Genomic DNA, 19,466 nt, shown 5'->3' on the forward strand with positions numbered 1-19,466 from the left:
TACAGGTTTCAGAGGAAGGAGTACATAGCCTGTGGATGGCAGGAAAGATCATAAAGCAGAACTGGGACCTAGGCTGAGCAGGACAAAACACACACAGCCAGACTGTGTGGATGTACAAGGAAGGTTCAGAGCACAGTGTGAGGCAGTTTGGCAGATACTGTGCCCAGATGCAAGGATCTCGGAGCCTTCAGCCCCCTCCTGGTCCCCTAACCCACATAGCACTTACGTTCTGTGTAGAGATGTGTAGGAATAGTTTTATGGCCAGATAGCTTTGTGTCATTTTTAAGAAAAAGAGCTGTGACTTCCCTTCTTAGAACACCTTATGGTATATTTTTAAAAAAATAAGAACTTGTTTTTCATTGTGGACTGATGATTGCTCTCTAACCTCAGGGCAGGAAACAGTCACTGGGACTGACTTTCTCCTTCTGAGGAGCGACCCTTTGGGCGATTAATGAACAATGTCAGTGTACAATAAAACAGAAAGGCAGCAGGACCAAGAGTGTGGGAAACCCTCAAAGTCAAGGAAGGAGAAAATGTGAACATAAACTTGCCTGTATTGATTGAAGTTCACTCTCTACTTTGACTCTGTCTGCAGAAATGTCCATTTCTGGAGAACTGGCTATTGCCTCACACCGCTCTAACCAGGTTAAAAAGGTTGACAATTCTTTCTCTAGCCTAAAGAAAGCAGAGGTGAGAAACGAATTAATCCAAGATTATCATGCCGGAAAACTCAACGTTTCCAAAGTTGCAGGGTCCAACACTAACCATTACAAATAATACAATGTCAGTTACATTATTCCTAGATATGAAGGCAAAAGAAGAATAAAAAGCCCATTCCCTTCACGTTCATATAGGTATTTGTACACACGTTTCTATCTGTGTAATACGAAGGTACATATATATCCTCTCCACTCTCAGGGATCTTCATCATCTAACAAAGACCAAGATGTTCCCATATTAGACACATGAGTTGATGTGTTTTACCACTGGGATGACTGTTTCCCAACAGCTGGTCCGGAATTTCCTACCTACGAGTGGCAGTTGAAATCCATGCTGCCAACTCGGGAAGGAAAGTGGCTCACCTCTGCCAGTGGGCCAGCAGGTTCTCCAGCACAGCCTGCCTCTCCTTGGCCCGACTCCGTGTCTCCTCGTACCTCTGCTGCAGGGCCGCGGCCTCTTGAACGGAGGAGGTGCCTCTGTTAGCCACCTTCTGGGCGCTGGCTGAGACTGTGGTCACTGCACTGTTCAGTGCCTCCAGGGCCTGGCAGAGGTCCTGACATGAGGCAAAAGGACAGCAAAGGAAGCACAACATCAAGAAATGAGGCTTACGTCTTTCTTTGAGACCCGTCACCACCCCAAATTTTCCCTAAGTCATGATAACCAGTAATGGAATAAAAATGACTCTGTCCATGATCTTCAGCAAGACATCGTCAGTGAGAGAGTTACTTCATGCATATATAAGTCAAAAATGAAAATGGAAAGGTTTTTCCCCAAATAAGAATTTATTGCTGTATATCTGAATAATTTCAACTTTCCCTTAACGATGCAGATAATTTGTGAAAATTATTATTCATTTTATGCCAAATACATATTTTAAAACACGCTCTGTTTAATTTGTAAGAACTATATGTAACATGCAATCATCTCTATCAAAAATATATGGGGAGTGATATAGCTGACATGTTTGCTAACAGGAGTGATAATAATGGTGCCTCGGTGTTATGTACATTTCATATAAACGCATTTAATCTTCCTAAGAATCTTTAGAGTTGTGTTCTTTCAATATCCTCATTGCACAGATCATAAATGATGACAGAGAAAAAAAATAATCTGCTTTAAGAAATCTAAATGTTAGAAAAAATAGAATATTATCGTCTCTGGTACTCAGTTATTGACTTAGTTAACTATTTTTTATAATGTTTATTTATTTATTGAGAGACAGAGAAAGACAGAGTGTGAACGGCGGAGGGGCAGAGACAGAGAGGGAGAGAGACAATTCTAGGCAGGCTCCATGCTGTCAGCACAGAGTCTGACGGGGGGCTTGAACTCGAAAACCGTGAGATCATGACCTGAGCTGAAACCAAGAGCCGGCTGCTTAACCAACTGAGCCACCCAGGTGCCCTAAAAAAATGCATTCTTATTTTAAGTATTCAAATGATATAAATTCCACTCCCCTTTGCAGGTATTCCTTTGTCAACTGTTTGCTTTCTGTCACTGTAGCCCCTGCCCTAGGCACATTATATGTGTGCATCCATGCACGTATATAGGGACAACGTGTGTCATCCATGCACATATATAGGGACAACGTGTGTATATATATATTAAGTAGCATATTTCTTTTTAGCTTTTTTTCATGCCTGATTCTCCCCCTCTGCTCCTTCCCCTAAATTTTACCAAAGGCATCTGTCTGTTACTTTGCAGAACACCTCACAGTAGTTACTAGTTCAGGCACCAGACCAAAAACACTAGTCATCAGTGAAAGATTAGTGAGAACATATTCTTTGCACATCTGGGTGTAGTGAGTTAGAATCTAAAATCTTCTATGCACATGCAGTTTTTATGCACATTTAATTTTTTATAATGCCTGCAAGAAGTAACGGAATTTACTAAAGCTATAATCAGAAAAAGTTACATGTCTTAATTATGAGAAAGAAATACATTGTAAATGAATACTCCTTTCATATGAATTTTTTAATAAAGATTTACTTGCGTACTTATATTTCCTGTGTTACGTGAAGTATGTTTGATCTGTATCGTTCCTCAAGTAACATAAAAATCCTTTCAATTTTAACTGCCATAAAAATATTTACTATGTTTTCAAGCAGGAATTATCAGATTCCTCTTACCATATGTTCTTGGAGAATTTTGTATGTTTCTGTGGCTGAAGAACATATTTTAATTGGATCAGCAAGTTTATCTTCAAATTCAGAGACAGACTTCTGGATCTAAAACATTAGTGAAATACAAAAATAATGGTGGGGAAAATGCATGTCAAAGAAGAAAAAGTTATTGAGGAAGCAGCATGCCTATCTTTTTGGATAACTTTCAATATAATGATACTATATATAGATATATTTTTTAAAAAAATCTAAAATTGATGTGTCCCACTGTTTGAAAGGAATAGATAAGCCTTAATGCCTAATCTGAACACAATGTATAATGATATTTTTATATTACCTCAACAAACGAACCCCGTGAATATTTAAAAAGTTGGTCATCATTGACAACTTGGTAAATGATTGGCAAATTGTATCTTCCCTTAGTCTACTCTTTCGGGACTATGTATTGCATTTCATTATAAATGCAATAGGCAATAGTAACTTTGGCACGCACAGACCCATTCTTACCTTTCTCAGATTCTCTTCAAACTTTTGCTGCTGAGATAAATGTCCCAGGATTGTTCCTTCCAAACACTGCGCATGCTCTCGGAGTTCTTCCCAGTACCTTCTTATTTGTGTCAACTTGGCTTTGATGCGAGCAGATTCTCCAGTGGTGACAAACTGAGCGAAAGACTGAGCTGCTTCTTCTAGCTCTGTTATGCAGCCGATCTTGCTTTCTATTTCCTGAATTATGACCTAATATTTAAAACAAGGAAAATGACAATGTAGGCTGAGCAAGCTTGTCTTCCTGAAATAACAGATTATCTGCACAGAGAGAAAATTAGGAGAGATTTTCTTAGCTGACATTTCAACATACTTGGGCTATTAGAGAGCAACTATGAACAAACATCATGTTTCCTGACCTTATTTGGGGAGGAGAGATGTGTAGAGTGTCTGAAAAATACAAACTGATGGCGGTCATGCTCACTGCATAGAGAATAAAGGGAAATACCTACTCCTGCTGCAGTGAAGTGAGCAGAGAGATGTCCCTGTATTTCACTTTTTTTTATTTTTGTAGTTCATGTCTTACTGAAAACTAGAAGTCTCTCTAAAGGTACAGAGAATTCCCGCTTATCCTGTGAGCTATGCCTTGTAACCAGTGGATCTGGGGAGCACTGTGTTCCAATAACTCATAGAAATGCTAGTATTGACATTCACTCAATTTCCCTCTAACTTGGTTGAGTATTTCATATTTTCCCAAGGCAGAAGCTTTTCTGATTCCACTCTTACCTAAAGCCAGCCTTTTCAAATTTATCATCTAGTCTTTACGCCAGTGGTTTCCAAATTTGGAATACATTAGGATCACCTGGCCCCCATCCACAGGGACTCAGACTCAGCAGGTCTAAGGTGAGGCCTAGACTTTGCATTTCTTACAAATACCCAGGCGCTGCTGCTCCTACTGATGCGGGCTCCACTCTGAACCACTGCTTTACCCATTAGCTGTGGCCTCTACAGTGAAGCACCTAGACTAGAATTCCCATTTGGAGCGGGACGATCCTTTATGTATTCGCTAACACGTGAAAAGCACCGATGGCCACTAAGGATGTGGGTGCGGGAAGGAGATATGTCTATCATATACATAGAGGCTTATTTATGCGTAAGAGAATGAACATGATTCCTCTGAGAAAAAGAGCCAAATCTTCCAATCAAATAAAGCCAAAACTTCAGACAAGTCTCAGTTTCAAGTAAGTTAAATGGAGAATACAACTACCCTAGGGAAAAAAAAAACAACTGTGTGACTTATGTCTACGTGAGACAACAGTCAGAAATAACTTGCCTAGATGAGACAATCAGGAATAATTTACATCAGATTAGTGCCAGGTGCTCATCACTTATTTATTTTTATTTTTCATATGCATAACTACAGCGGTATCTCTAATAGAGATTTGTTATTTGAACATGAACACAACCTTTCTTTGTTTTGCTGTTTTTCAAGGTGATGTTGCAGAAAAATTACTCATAAATTCAACAAATATGTATTTACGTCCCCTAGGTGCCAAAAAGGGTTTTGGGTGTCTCAGTGAAGCAATCTTCATTAAGACCGAAGTTCTTAGATTTTAGAGTAATACGTGTCACCAACAAATTCATAAATGCAAACTATGGAATCATACTGTTGGATTCTAATCCAAAAAGGGTAGATGGAAGATGGACCCAGTGTATCTTTTGTAAATTATCAACTAAGAATAGGAAAATCAGTCAATTTAGAGTAGCATGTAATGAAACATAAAAGTGGGCTTCTAGATAAATATCCTTGTGACAATGCAAATACTTCATAAAGTTTAACCCTAAGGTTGTTTTCAAGTGAAATGCTATGACAAGTGTTACCTTATTTCTAATATTTCCTAGATCATCTTTGGTTTGGAAACAGAAAGTGAACCTATTAGCCTAAATCCACAATACTAATGTATTCCACACCATCTTTGCTTATTTCTAGCAAAAACTTTTTTCTATTATTCATATTCATTTGATACATTTTAGACAGTTTCCAAAATACCATATTGGAATATTAAAATGTCTTTTTAATCTAATGACATGGAAATCTACAATTGAACGTTTATATATTTAAAAATAAAATGTGTAATCATTTTATTTCCCAAAGAGTAAAGAGGTGATGACATTTGATCATTGATATAGTTCGGAAGTCCTGGAAATGAATTAAGGTTGAAATAACAGTAAAATGAATTATGGCAAGAATAAACAAATTAAAAAGGGTATGTCAAAAATTTTTGAAAGAAAATTTTTGATAAAACTATTTAAATGTGCTATTCTTTGTTTTCTTAGGATGTAGTGAAAGGGTTAAATGATAACTTTTAAAAACAGCGTTAGAGATTAAACATATTTCATGAATACTTCTTAGTGGATTGGCATCTATTTTCCCTAGTATACCACACAAGACATTAACAGATTCCGTACACGAGATTCCACATAGCCTTGAGTGCAAAAGATGTGTGATAAACCAGGATAATCTGCACGGTAATGTAAGCTTAGCTAAGCACCATCGCGCCCTTCCGCAGCGCACACAGGAATCACTTGTTCTGAGCCACACTGTGAAATACCTTGGTATTTATATTACTATTTTTAATTGAATGAAATGGCAGTGGGTTTTCCCCTTCCAAAAACATGAGACTAGATAGAAAAAGAAGTGGCTGCATTTTGTAAGTGTGTCGTGTAAAAAATGTATAAAAGACAGAGAATTCACGTGTTTCAGTCCTTTTCTTCTTAAACTATTTGAATGAAGTGAATAATGACAGTCTATGCACATGGTTATTTTAGAGCTGGGAGAGCTAAAGTATCAGGGCATCTCAGTTTGTGCCCAAAGGCCTTCATACATGAAAGCATTAGAGCAGTAGAGTCTGATTGTTTCACCTACAGAAAGTCATTTCTCCTCCTTGTGGTTTGGGAGGGTAATTGCCACTAATACTTGAGCTAGACATTTGGAACAATACTTACAAAGTATAGTTGTAAATGATGAATACATTTCATGTTGTATAAGTGAATCAACAGAACACTCCAGTGGGGTTAATTCAAAATCAAGGAAAAGAATAATGTAACCATAAAAACATTTTAATGATATTGCACACAATGCTGACTTTGAATGCATAAGTCAGAAAATAGTAATACATAATTCCAACTATAAAGTGTTGCCCAGTATCAATCAAGACCTCTTAGCTCATCATTTTGCGTGAATTGAATTTTAATAGAGTCACATAGTAATGAGAGATTTGTCGTGGGGCCAACTAGCATTTGATGAAATGTAAGAAAGGAGTTCTTAAAAGCTAGACATGGATTATAAACATAACGTGTGATCAGGTCACCTTAATCTGGTTGATTTGCATGTCCATGGCAGATGATGAAGTTTCCAAGGCATTGAGTTCTTTTTCTTTCTCAGTTATCCAGACGGACAGGGTCTCAAAATTATTGCCAAAATGATCCCACTTGTTTTTCACCATTTCCATGGTTTTAATACTAAAATTAACCAAATTAAGTAAAGAAAATGCAGTATTTTAATAGAAAACAACAATACAGTTTCCTTTAAATTACCAGATGAAAAGAGAGTGAAGACACTTGTGACCATGTCCAAGTTGAAACCATTGGAACAGGAAAAAAATGCACATTCGATCCGAGTACTGAGTCCTCATGTCTTCCTATCTATCTCCTCTGAGAATGAGCATTTAACGAGGTAGTATCTACACTATGTTATGAAAGGAACTGTGCTTCGAACAAAATATTGCTGGGTCCAAAGGGGTTTGAATCCAGGTATAATCTAGGTAAACTCTACACATGACCAGTAGCTGCCAGGACTTTCAATAAGCCGCCCACATAGATTCCACTGCACAGAGCCTTTTAGCAGTCTGGATTTTGTGGACAAGCTCCTTTTGCTCTTAGAGCAGAGATCTGCAGGGATGCTCTACACTCAAAGATCTTTATAAAATGCATCTTTATGAATCAAGATAGAGCTTTTAATCTGAATCCCATGCTGCCTTGCAGGAACTGTTTTATCATTAGAGTTAAACCTGCAATTTATAATCTATAATGATTTGTAGCTATTCTTAGATGTTTGTACAGTCTTGATTCCAAAAGACTCTTATACATTCTTGTACATGAGCACCCTAACTGCTTTTAGAAAATTTGGGCTTTATTTCTTATAAATCTAGTGAACAAAATTTCAACTATAGATATTCAGTTTGTATTAGCTATGCGTATATAATCATGTGATTATGGCTTTTAGTTTAGAAAAAAGACTAAGAAACTAACAGTATATCATTAAACGGATAAGTCCTTGGGTTAAAAAAAAAACTGAAAGAATTTCCCTGTTTACCAAAAGGCACTTGAAGACATCAAGAAGAATGCAATGGCATCATTGAATGTCAAATTAAATAATATTGCAGTCTCAAATGTATACCCTGGATGTGCCTAATGCTCTCATCAGTACAGGTAATGCAAACTAAGTTATGTTGCAAGTTGTCATATGAGACAGATTCAAATGGGCATTTCTAATAAAAGTAGCTTCTTTTCTAACAAACTCTAAGTTTCATTTTTTCCATAACTTGGTGGATAATATTTAAAATAAAGTTCTCAAAGTTTTAAGTCCTAATTTCCTTTAGACTATTTAACAAATTTTAAAGTTTAGGCAGATGTACAATGTTAATTTCAAGGTGTTACTAGTATTCAAAACAAGTTTCACATATTAAAATTCACCTTAGAAATTATGTCCTCTATCTTAAGAATAATAGGTGTTGGTGATCTGCCAGTAAAGAACTTTGAATAAAAATATGCAGCCATATTATTTTGAGGAACGTTGGCCGTATCTTCACACATTTTTCCCCCTCCAGATTTTTTGTGTGTTTATTTTGTACATAATAGCATACCATAGGCAATATTAAATGTTTAAAAGTAAAATAAATTTTTGAAGTTGAGTTTTGGAAATAGTATATCAATCAGTGACAATTCAAATATTGAGGCATTGTAAACAAGCTCTGGAAACTTCTTGGAGATGGAGACACTTGGTCTGTGTTATCTATAGTTAAGCCTAGCATTTACACAACAAAAGTGTCTCTTCTTCTTCCTCACTGGTGACAGCAGAATAATGCAGTAAAAAAATTATCTGAAATACTGGTGCTTTTTTTGAGATTGTACGAAGGCCACAGAATTTAATAGATATGGCTTTCTCATGAACAAGATCAGTTTGCAATGCCAAAACCACATCCCTCATACTTTTTCTGCTCTACTATATAGATGATGGTTTTCTGTCTTGGTGACACTTCCTTTTGAACTGTGAGTTGCTTCCTCAAAACATGCTGAAATACACAGACACTTTGAGATTTTAAAAGAATGTTTTGAATACAATATACAGGAAAGGCTGTATGAAACTTTATCTCAGAGAAGAAAGTTTAGGACTTGTCAAGCACATACTCTTCTTCAAGTGTGTCTTCTAATTTTTTGACTTGCTCTTTGATTGTCTTGGCCTGCTGTTGAAGCAGCTGCTTATTCTTGGGCCCAAGTGGTATCTCGGAAGCTTCCTTCACAAGATTCTCAGCCTGGACTGCAATACCTTCTGTTCGTTTAGAAAACTCCTAGTAAAAGATAATATAATTGTTAGGAAGGCATCTGCTATTAAATTCTACCCTCAAATAAACTGCACATTCTTGCAGAATCTCTACCAGAATAGATGGATGGATAGATGGATTCATACATGTATGACTATTAGAATATAATATTCTTAGCAATAAGACCCGACTTATTTTCATCATGGCCAGAATAGACACTTCACTAAATTATTTTCATTTTATATACACAGTCAGATATCTACCTTCATAATTATCCAACAATTCTCACAAGAATGTTTTCCATTGTTTCCTGGTTTGGGTTTATTGCTTAGAATTTAAGCTGCATTATAATAACTAACTTACCCACAAATATGTTAGTGTATTATGGGCTCCGTTCAGGCAATGATCAATAGTGACTGATTTTTTCAGCCTTAGAGATAAGAGAGTTCTAGGCCAATTAATATAAATACTTATTTATTTAACTGAAGACTGTTTGAGTCAATATGGTGTATCACTGATACTTTCCCATAAAGAAACATTTTGTTAACTAATTCCCTGAAAAGAGAGATAATCTGATCTTAATGCTGTTAAATCTTATTGACTACATACCCATACACTATGCGATGAAAAGAAGGTAAGTTCTGAGCCAGTCAAACCTGGAGTAGAACTCTGGATTTGCTAATTACTAGTTGTTTGACTTTGGTGAATTATTTTTCAGGCTTTCATATAAAATTCAGATAGTAATGGTTTTCTTGTCAAATTACTGTTAGCATTTTATTAGCAATTTCATTTTGAAGTGTGTGGCACATGGTTTAAAAATTAACACACTGATTTTCATTAACAGCAAACCACTTCAATTCAAAAATTAATTTAATATGGTTGAGGCACTGGTAAATTTGAGCTGTTACCTGAATTCTGTCAGGTACATGTATTGAAAACTGAATAGCAAAGCTAATCCCAGAGATAATCTTGTGTGAAAAAAATCTCGTGTGAAAAAACTAATGTCTCATTTCTTCTCATGTAAGAGAAGCTCACAGGAGGTTTTCATTTTGATCATAAACTCCCCTCCTCCAAAATAGGTAATGAAGAAATCTGATGTAAATAATGTTCAAAGGTAAGACTTCTGATAGCGACCTCTTCCCACGGAGATCCTTCTAGAATTATTACATAATGCCATGTAGGATAGTTACTACATAATACTATTGTATCTTCATGCTTGAAAGGCTTCAAGTCCTCATAGAAATATCAGCATTCCTTCAGAGAGATACCCAGCGATTTGAGACAATAAAAATGGGTAAGTACAACTTCCTTTTTATGGCAGAGAGACTTATAATATCCTAAAAATTGGTATTCGCTAATGTCACATTAAATTCTGTGGTTATAAGCATCTACTGTGGTTATACATGAACTTACAGTCATGGTAGATTCATTTGTGAAGACTGGGAATTCCATCATAATCTCTCAGAATCCCATGAACAGAATCAGAACTGTAAAATAGTATCCCTCCCCCTCCTGGTGATTCCCAGAGCCCAGGAAAAATCATGGAGAAAGTGGAATTATGTTTGCAAATGCTTACATGCTCTCCATCTAAGAGCCTTCTGTAGGAGCTACGCATTGGGAAAGAACAATGCAGAGGAGGAATCCAAAGGACAGAACGATGTTGACTGAAACCAAATTAAGCCAAAATAGAATAATGTTATAAGGCTTTATCTCTAAGTCCTAAGAAGAAAACATATGAGTGGCAGTAGGAAACAGCAGGAAAGGACAGACTCTGGAGTCAGTCAGGTCTGGAGTTGAAACCACGCTCTATCCTTCACTAGCCATGCGATCTTGAGTCACAGAACTCTGAATTTTCATTTCCTCATCAGTAAAGCCTTGCTGTGAAGAATAAACATGGTATTGCTGTGAACTCCCTACCACATGCTGGTGGACAGAAAGCACTCAAGGTCTTTAGCACAACCACTCAAGGGCTACGACTGGAATGAAGGCTGTATTAACAATGTCAAGTGAGCAAAGACGTGGAGGACAATTATTCTAGATGACGTGTTTGTGTAACAGCACATATCGACAGTAAAGTAGCTCGGTTTTTCAATGAAAAATCTAGTGGCTAAAGGTTTATTCTCTGGACTCAGACCTCTGAGGTTTGATTCCCAACGTTACCAGTTAGTAATCCTGAGATCTTGGACAAAATCATTAACACCTTTGTTCCTTGTATTTCCTCATTTATCCAACAGGACTCAAAATGATACCTATTTCTCAGGACTGTTTTGTAGATTAAAGATGATAAACATCAAGTGATTAGACAAGCATGTGCATACATTCAGTAAATGTTAACTCACATTATTAAATCAATCCCAAACCGTTACTGGCTAAGGAAAATTTTAATAATAACACTAAAAAGGTTACACTTGTTTCATCTACCGCTGATACACAAATTCAAAGGGATTAGAGCCACAGGGTATCAGAAGTGCTGGATGGAATCTGGGCAAAACACCTCCATGATAATTAACCCCCAAAATCTGTTTGTATTTATAAAAGATACCGGATATAGTTTTAATACATAAAATAATTAAAATTAAAAATTAAAATTAAAAGCGATGTTCTCTTTAAATGGCTGATGAAAATAATACAGAATTGAAAAAATCTGTGGCTCATAAGACTTTAAACTCCTCAGTGAGTTAATGATACAGGAAATAATACAAAATTGGCAGTATGAGAGACACAGAAGCCCTTTCTGGTAAGAGAAAAGAAGCACAGGGATTACTTGTTATTAACCAATGAACATGAGTCTTCTTTCTTATACATTGGCTAACACATTTCTTTACTAACTCAGTCATTCCATTAACCCAAAACATGTGCAAAAAGACCGAAAGAGCCCGTACAACTCTCTAAATGCTTCCTACAATTTATTGGTCTACTCTGAGCATCTAAGGTATTTGAGCTTATAGGCTTGATCTCATGAAGCACACCCACTAAATATTCTCTGTTGGATGTCCCACTGGAGCCTCAACCTCAGTCTGTCCTAAACTGTGTCAGTCATCTTCCTCAACTGACAGCTACTCCTTCAAGTTCCCGTCTCACTCTCATTGCGTCTGTTAGGTTCAGAACCTTGGGGATCCTCACCTTTTCCTTTACTCTCTGTCTCTTGCATCCGTTACCACTGCCATCTCCATTACCCTAACTCATGTCCATGTTAATACGCACACGCAATAACTTTCTAATTGGATCTCATGACACCAGTCTTACACCCTTTCAATTTTCTTAAAAACGCTTAAAAATGCATCTCCCTAAAGTACGGCTCTGATCACGTGGCTCTCTTTCTTAAAAACCTTTAAGGGCTCCATGTTGCCTAGTAAGTAATGCTTTAGCCCTTCACGTGTCTTTGTGATGTGGTCAACTTTCCATTACAATTGTACTTGTGCCTTTCTGCTTTAAAACCAAATTTCCATACACTGTTATATTTCTGCCATTTCCCATTAGAAGAATGCTTATTTGCAGTCCCACGCTTTGCTTTTCTATGTCTTACTTGCCCTTCAAGTTTCAGTTACAAATATTATTGCCTTCAGAGAGATTTTTTCTAAATGCATCCACCTGTGAGGGAACGACCCATTTCCCATTTCAGTGAAAACTTTCTCTTAGTTCTTGATGTTTAAATCTTATGTTTTCATTCCCCAAAGCAACTTGACCAGTGTGTTGAAGAGTGGAAGGTCAACAATAAGTACGGATTACATGAATAATTATAATAATTAATAGTAATAAGGAATAGAAACACAGCTTTTCTTCTGAATAATGAGTACCATGGGATCGCATAGTCATATTGATATACCTTTGTCTGTTCCAATTCTGAAGATAAACTTTCCAAACTGCTAAAACTCAAAAAGCGCTCATGGCTGGAACCTGTTTGAAAAAGGTATCTGACCACCGTCTCTTTGTTTGTTTCAAATCTCTCCCACTTTCTTAATGTGACCTAAATTTGAAAAAAATAAACATATGTTATGGATTATCAAAGCATGTCACAAAATACTGTTCACATTTCCATTCATTTGTTAGGCTGTCAACTTCCAGTTAACTCTCTTCATATTTCATGCGGTTATGCTGAACAAAGATGATCTTAATGTCTCCTATAAGAATTTCACTGTGAGTTTCAATTCACCTACAAAAATCGGATGTGTAGACTAGCACCCTGAGTTTTCTACCAGCTGTAAAGTCCTATGAATCTAAGGATATTGCTCAAAATGTAGATAAGGGATAATGGAAAAGAGAGCCTCCCAGTCTCTTTCAAAAAAAGAAAAATAATAGAGAGAAAGAGAAGGGAGGGGAGTGGGGTAGTGAATGAGCAGACAGCAACTCTTCAGAAACTTTTTAAAAGTGTCAAGATCACAACAAAGCATAAACATATGGCTGCTGGACTGCACAGAAAAGTGAAACGATCCAGTGTTAATTCCTGGATTCGGACAAGTGTGGATTAAAATTCTGGCTTTGTTACTGATCGCGGCTCTGTGACTTTTGTGAAAGTCCTCAATCCCTTTCTTTTTGAGCTTCCATGTGGGCAAAATGTGCTAATTCTAATACCCATCTAATAAGGTTAATGTGACGATTAAGAGAGATAACTCAGGTTAAAAACTTAACACGGCGCTGGAACATCAGAGGCGGGAACAAACGTTTGCTCCCACTAGAAGGAGACATCACCTGTGACCCGGAAGTTAACACCGTCCTAGACTACCGGTCTCCTACCTGGATGCGGCGTTCCTGCTTCTCTCTGCTGTGCTCCATGCTGTCCAGGGTGCTCTCCAGCTTCCGCAGCTCGTCCCGGACTTGGCCGGGCATCCCACCTCCTCCCTGCTGAGCCTGTGCTATCTGCTGCTGCACGTCTCTCTTCTTCGCAGAAATCCTCTTTGTCTTTTGCTGGAAGCATTTGTTCAACAGATGGGGATAAATGTTACTCTCTGAGCGGCTAAGCAGGGACATAAACACCAGCACTCTAGCAGAGGTACAGAAAGGTAAAACCTCTCGGCAGCGTGGGGCCAAACTGTATCTCAAAAGTGAACTTGAACAGTTAAAATGGCAATGGGGACTCTATGTTGATCAAAATGGACATTATTTGTAAATATTTTGTGTTTTTAAAGATAAACAATACAATTAATTTGGTCTTGGGTGTTTTAACTGCGGACAAATTTAAACATTTCACATTTTGTGTAGAAGGCGGGCCCTTTCCTCCGGAAGGAATTTGGTGAAACTATTCATTTGACCTGATTCTCCTTAAAGAATTATTTTTTGCCCCAAATCACAAAGTCTCAACTCTAATTTTTTTAAGTCATTCATGCTGTAAAAATGCTGATATTAAGACATTTAACTCTGGGGTATATTCAGATTGATAAACCTGCCGAGATATTTCAGGAAAGCTATGTTTTAAAATAAACTTTTTATTGAAGTATAATGTACAAACCTCAAATCCATAGCTTATGAATTTTCACAGAGTAAACAAAGGCATATACCCAAGCATGTGATCCAAGAAATGTGAACAGTTTTAAAATATTAATGTAAATATCTGTAATCTCACATTTCTCTGACTTAAATTGACACTCAAACACAACTTTTACAATGATTGAGACTAGTGTAATACCAAGCATTATGTTTTCTTGTGCTCACAGCCTTTTTATAATTATTAAATAAATCTATAAAGCCTAGAGACTGCAGTTTTACATGTACATATGTGTATATACATATATATATATATGTATATACACACTCTTAATGCATACACTCTTAATGCAACTTCCATGTTTATATATTATCATATATAAAATTAGCTAACATTTTGCTATACGTTAAGTTAGCCAGAATTTTGTTATTAAAATATTTGATTTGAATCATTCTTCTACTTATATGGAGTTTGGCAAGTAAGTTGGCTCAAATTGTTTATTATCAATACATGTACCAGAATTTCTTTACTTCCAGTTCTAATCCTTCATAAGAGGATACTATTCTGAAAAGTCTGGTACTTCATGTGCTTTATAATTTCCAAACGGAGATGTATTCAAAGTTGTAAATTGAAGAGCAGGATTTGAACCTTATGACAAAGAATAGTGATCTTAAATATGAAGCACTTTATCTCTATGCTTTCCTTCTCTGTTACGAAAAGGACAAGTGAGCAAGTTTTATGAAGGTTTTCATAACTCACTCAACTAACTTTCTCTCTATAATATTCCTTGAACTTTTTGATATCATGCAATCACTTGGGCTAGGAATTTATCTTGCAGGCTCTTCTGAAATGGCTGATACTGAACAGAGAACAGAGGTACCAAGTTTTTGTTTTGTTTCATTTAACCATTCAAGTGGATTCCTTCCTGCACCCCCTTCCCTTTGCCCTCATCCTGTGGACGTACATTTCCCTTGATCTCTCTGGCTCTGTCAGTGACTAATGAACTTCACATAAGTGCCTTGGATAAAGCGCGTCCTACCTGGTGATGAAGAAGTAACTGCTGTGCTTCAAACAGATTTTCAGTGTCCAAGATCTTCTCAGCTTGCTCCTGGACTTCTTTAGAGTCAGAAATCAACTCTCCAAGGGAACTTTTGACTATTTCTTTGTACTGGACACAGTCCCCAAAGTTGCTTAACATCTTTTCAACCTAGATTTTCATGAAAAATTGTAACTCATATGATGCCCATGTAATCTTAAAGATTTTAAGAATACATGTAAAGTCTATCTCAAGAACTTAAAATATATACACAGATCTCTAACTTTTATTCTTTCATATACTTTTGAGGTTTATTTAGTTATTAGTAAACTGACATTTATGTGAATTGCAAGCCTCATTTGAGGTGGGCTCTGTGCCCACTCAACCTGGCAATTGAGGCAGGATAACAAAAGTGGGTATATTGTATCTATTATCTCCTGGATCCCTTTAATTACAATCCCATGACTGAAATCCAATTATAAGTTATAAAAGTGCATTATAAGAAAGTTGAGTCCACCCTATTCAAAGTAATTACAGAAAAAGTTTGGGAGGGGGGGAATGAAAAGAATAGAGTATTTATTGAAAATGTACTTCCAGTATTTTTACATAACCATAACGTAATTTCTAATTTAGTGGCTATGTAGTGAATTCTTTTTCCTAAATTTTAAGCTTTCTCTTCTGTCTAATTTCTGCTTCCTCTAGTTCCGTGTCACCAGCATCTTTTCTTTTCCAAGCCAGTCGTTCCCCAGCTTCACTAAGATTTTCACGTTGTGTACCATTTGTGTTCCACAGAAGCTTTCAGTTTCTCTTTCTCTAATTTACCTTTTTCTTTGACCTGCTTCTGCTCTGAGTTTGGCCCAGGTAACCTGAGTGTGCTATTTTTCAAACAAAGCAATAAGACCCATGAAAACCACAAACTTCAGATCTCAGTAAATCACAGCTCTTGTGGAAAGAAGTGATTCACCATTACATATTGTCAATCTACCCACAGCCTTTTTTTGCCTTACACTGGACAATTGCAAACACTTCGTGTTCAACAATAATTTAAATGCTAAATGGATTGATAATCACAGGATGCACTGAATGTGTCAAATCCATCTTTTAATATAAATCTTTACATGAACAACATGAATGTTTTCCATTATTCTTTCTTTGCTTTTACTAGTGATGAAGTAACATATAAAGGTATGAATATAAGCTATGCAGAAGTTTAAGGTAGATGAGTGTGCAAAGAATTAATGTGTCTATTTGTTAGAGATAGATTTTTGCTACAAGTCCCATGGGCAATGTCATGAGAGTACTTAGAGGATACAGTAAATAAATGGGTTTGGTAAAGTGTTAGGGAGACTGATAATTTCTAATTTTAAAGGCTGCCAAAGTGTTTTATGTGTGTGTGGGTGGGTGGAACAAAATATAAACTCATCTATCGATGTAACTAAAACTATTTGTTAGGTCTTGGATCAAAGATCACTGGCACATATATTTATTTTTTAAAACTGTAACCATTATTTTTGCCCTTACCAGCTTCTTTATCAAAGAAAGAATAGAGAAGAATGATGTCAGAATTTTACTTAAAGTATGGCAGTGGCACCAACTAGACTATTGCCATGAAAGATGGTTATCAAAAGGATTGAAATAACTCATGTTCCAAAATTTGACTAATGCTATCACTATTTTCAATTAGTCAAAAATTCTTAAGAAAACTGACACATAATATCAAAATTTTCACGTAAAACTAAAATCACATGCAGTTCAGAGTATTTTGAGCTTACAAAAATTCACTGCTAGAGTCTCAAACAGATCTACATGCATTGAAAATATAAAAGGTTAGTTGATCAAACTGTTAGATTAAGGACATCTACAGAGAATTCCAAATCTTTAGAATCAGGGAACTTTAAGTCATCCAGATGATCATTTTTCCATGCAAGTTTATAAATGACTTTAAGAAATAATAGTAACAGTCTATTCAACTTTCCATTCTTACATTATCTTCGCGTGCACAAACTCATTAGACTTGCATGGCAATCTGGTCAGTGAAAATGTTCTTGCTGAGGGTAGAAAGGGCCCTACCAGAAATGAAGGAGATAAGTTTGTGTATTTTAATCCACAGAGGAATATAAACACTGAAACGTATTAATAAGAAGTTTAAAATGAGTAGCTCTTGGGACGCCTGGGTGGCTCAGTCGGTTGAGCATTGACTTCAGCTCAGGTCATGATCTTGCAGTCTGTGAATTTGAGACCTGCATCAGCCTCTGTGCTGATAGCTCAGAGCCTGGAGCCTGCTTCAAATTCTGTGTCTCCCCCTCTCTGTGCCCCTCCTCCATTCACGCTCTGTCTCTCTGTTGCTCTCTCTCAAATAAACATTAAAAAAAAAGTTATTTCAAATGAGTAGGTCTTGCATAAAATAGATTTTACTGGTCTGTTAAAATTGAATATTTTATTATTATCAACTATCGGTTATTAAGCATTTACCATCGGGCACTTAGTATAGGTGCTATAATATAGTATAGGCACTAGTAGGTTTTATTTTTTATTTTTTTTATTTTTTTTTAACGTTTATTTATTTTTGAGACAGGGAGAGACAGCATGAACGGGGGAGGGTCAGAGAGAGAGGGAGACACAGAATCAGAAACAGGCTCCAGGCTCTGAGCTGTCAGCACAGAGCCTGATGTGGGGCTCGAACACACGGACCGCGAGATCATGACCTGAGCCGAAGTCAGATGCTTAACCGACTGGGCCACCCAGGCGCCCCGGCACTAGTAGGTTTTATAAGAAAGAAAATCAAGGCCCAGAAATGTTAAATGACAAGGTCAAGATTACATAGGAAGCAGACTATCAGAGTTAAATTCTAACCTTGGGTTTGTTGAACTCCCAAGCCTGTGTACCTAACCTCTATAATATAGCTTCAACTGACCATGAACCAATGCTTTTAGTAAGAGTAAAAAGTGTGGATCTGATAAGCTTTATACCTTAGATACAGGTTATTATTCTGAATTAACATATCCAAGAATGACACCAACCGTAATTCAAACATCTTCCCCACCAATCTTCATATGAATAAGTATCTTCACTACTGTGTTTCAACTATATTTTCTTTATATAATTACTTCTTAAACCACAACCCAAAGTAAAAAAGCCTTCCAGATTTCTCACCCAGAACTGTCTATTTAGAGTATGAGTAAATGGTATACCTCTGACAGCAAAGCTATGAGAGCCTTGAAAGAACTAGATAATTTTGCCAACTCATCTCCTTGCTTTTGGGCTTCATTCTCAGAAGAAACTTCAATTAAAATTTTAAGCCTGGATTTCAGCCAGTTGAGAGTCTCGCCCTTTGTGGTAACACCATTTCTGATCTCCTGGAATGAAAGAACAGTTTTGATGAGCAAAATACATTGTGAATCAAGAAAGGACTCAGCCTAAGAAAGTTCATACGGTGGAGGTAGGAGAGCCAGGCATTTGTTCATCAGTAGAGTGCCTGCTGATTTCACTTTTCGTTTACATCTTTAAGGAAAGTCCCTAAGTGCTAGGAAAACAAAAAACAAAAACCAAAAAACTTTCCCAATGTCAAAACCTGATATGTAAAATCGAACCTCTCATAACAAAAAGCTAACTAGATGCTTAGTTCATAACTAGATGGTCATATATCTATAGATATTCCTTTGATCACAAATAAAAATGCTTCTAAAAGTACTATAGAAAAATATGTGATATCAAAATTGGAAATTATATATTATCTTATTTTCTGGATAGGAAATATGGATATTTTCTGGAAGGAATATGATATTTTTAGAAAAAGAAAAAAAAAGGTTGAAAGAGCCCTTTTTTTAATGAGCTGATTTCTTTTTGTTTGAAGAGTTTAGTTGTTGAATATTATTATGGATGCCCTAAAAATTGATTTTAACTTAACTGACTTAGATTTTATGCCTCATTTTTGTGACTTTATTGAAGTCAGTTCTCCAGATAGTAGGATGTGCAAATAGGAGCACAGCTCTAATCCAGGAAGGGAGGGTTTACTGGCCAGGACAAGGCCAGAAATATTCTGGAGCCTCAGCCCTTGTAAGGTCTGGGAACCGTGGGAGGGA

The 19,466-nt window shown here is 36.6% G+C and overlaps 1 protein-coding gene across 1 annotated transcript in view; it reads right to left on the reverse strand.

Moving 5' to 3' along the window:
* Window positions 1-19,466, reverse strand: part of SYNE1 (spectrin repeat containing nuclear envelope protein 1) — a 471,896-nt gene that overhangs the window by 270,121 nt on the left and 182,309 nt on the right. Inside the window, exons 28-37 of the mRNA XM_042940094.1 lie at window positions 18,576-18,740; window positions 15,388-15,555; window positions 13,661-13,831; window positions 12,753-12,893; window positions 8,793-8,953; window positions 6,695-6,845; window positions 3,348-3,575; window positions 2,847-2,945; window positions 1,083-1,273; window positions 552-675 (exon numbers count right to left, since the gene is read on the reverse strand). Of these exons, the coding sequence (XP_042796028.1) occupies window positions 552-675; window positions 1,083-1,273; window positions 2,847-2,945; window positions 3,348-3,575; window positions 6,695-6,845; window positions 8,793-8,953; window positions 12,753-12,893; window positions 13,661-13,831; window positions 15,388-15,555; window positions 18,576-18,740 (1,599 nt within the window). The remainder of the gene's footprint in view (window positions 1-551; window positions 676-1,082; window positions 1,274-2,846; window positions 2,946-3,347; window positions 3,576-6,694; window positions 6,846-8,792; window positions 8,954-12,752; window positions 12,894-13,660; window positions 13,832-15,387; window positions 15,556-18,575; window positions 18,741-19,466) is intronic.

The sequence above is a fragment of the Panthera leo genome, chromosome B2, assembly GCF_018350215.1.
Source record: "Panthera leo isolate Ple1 chromosome B2, P.leo_Ple1_pat1.1, whole genome shotgun sequence".
Lineage (NCBI taxonomy): Eukaryota > Metazoa > Chordata > Mammalia > Carnivora > Felidae > Panthera > Panthera leo.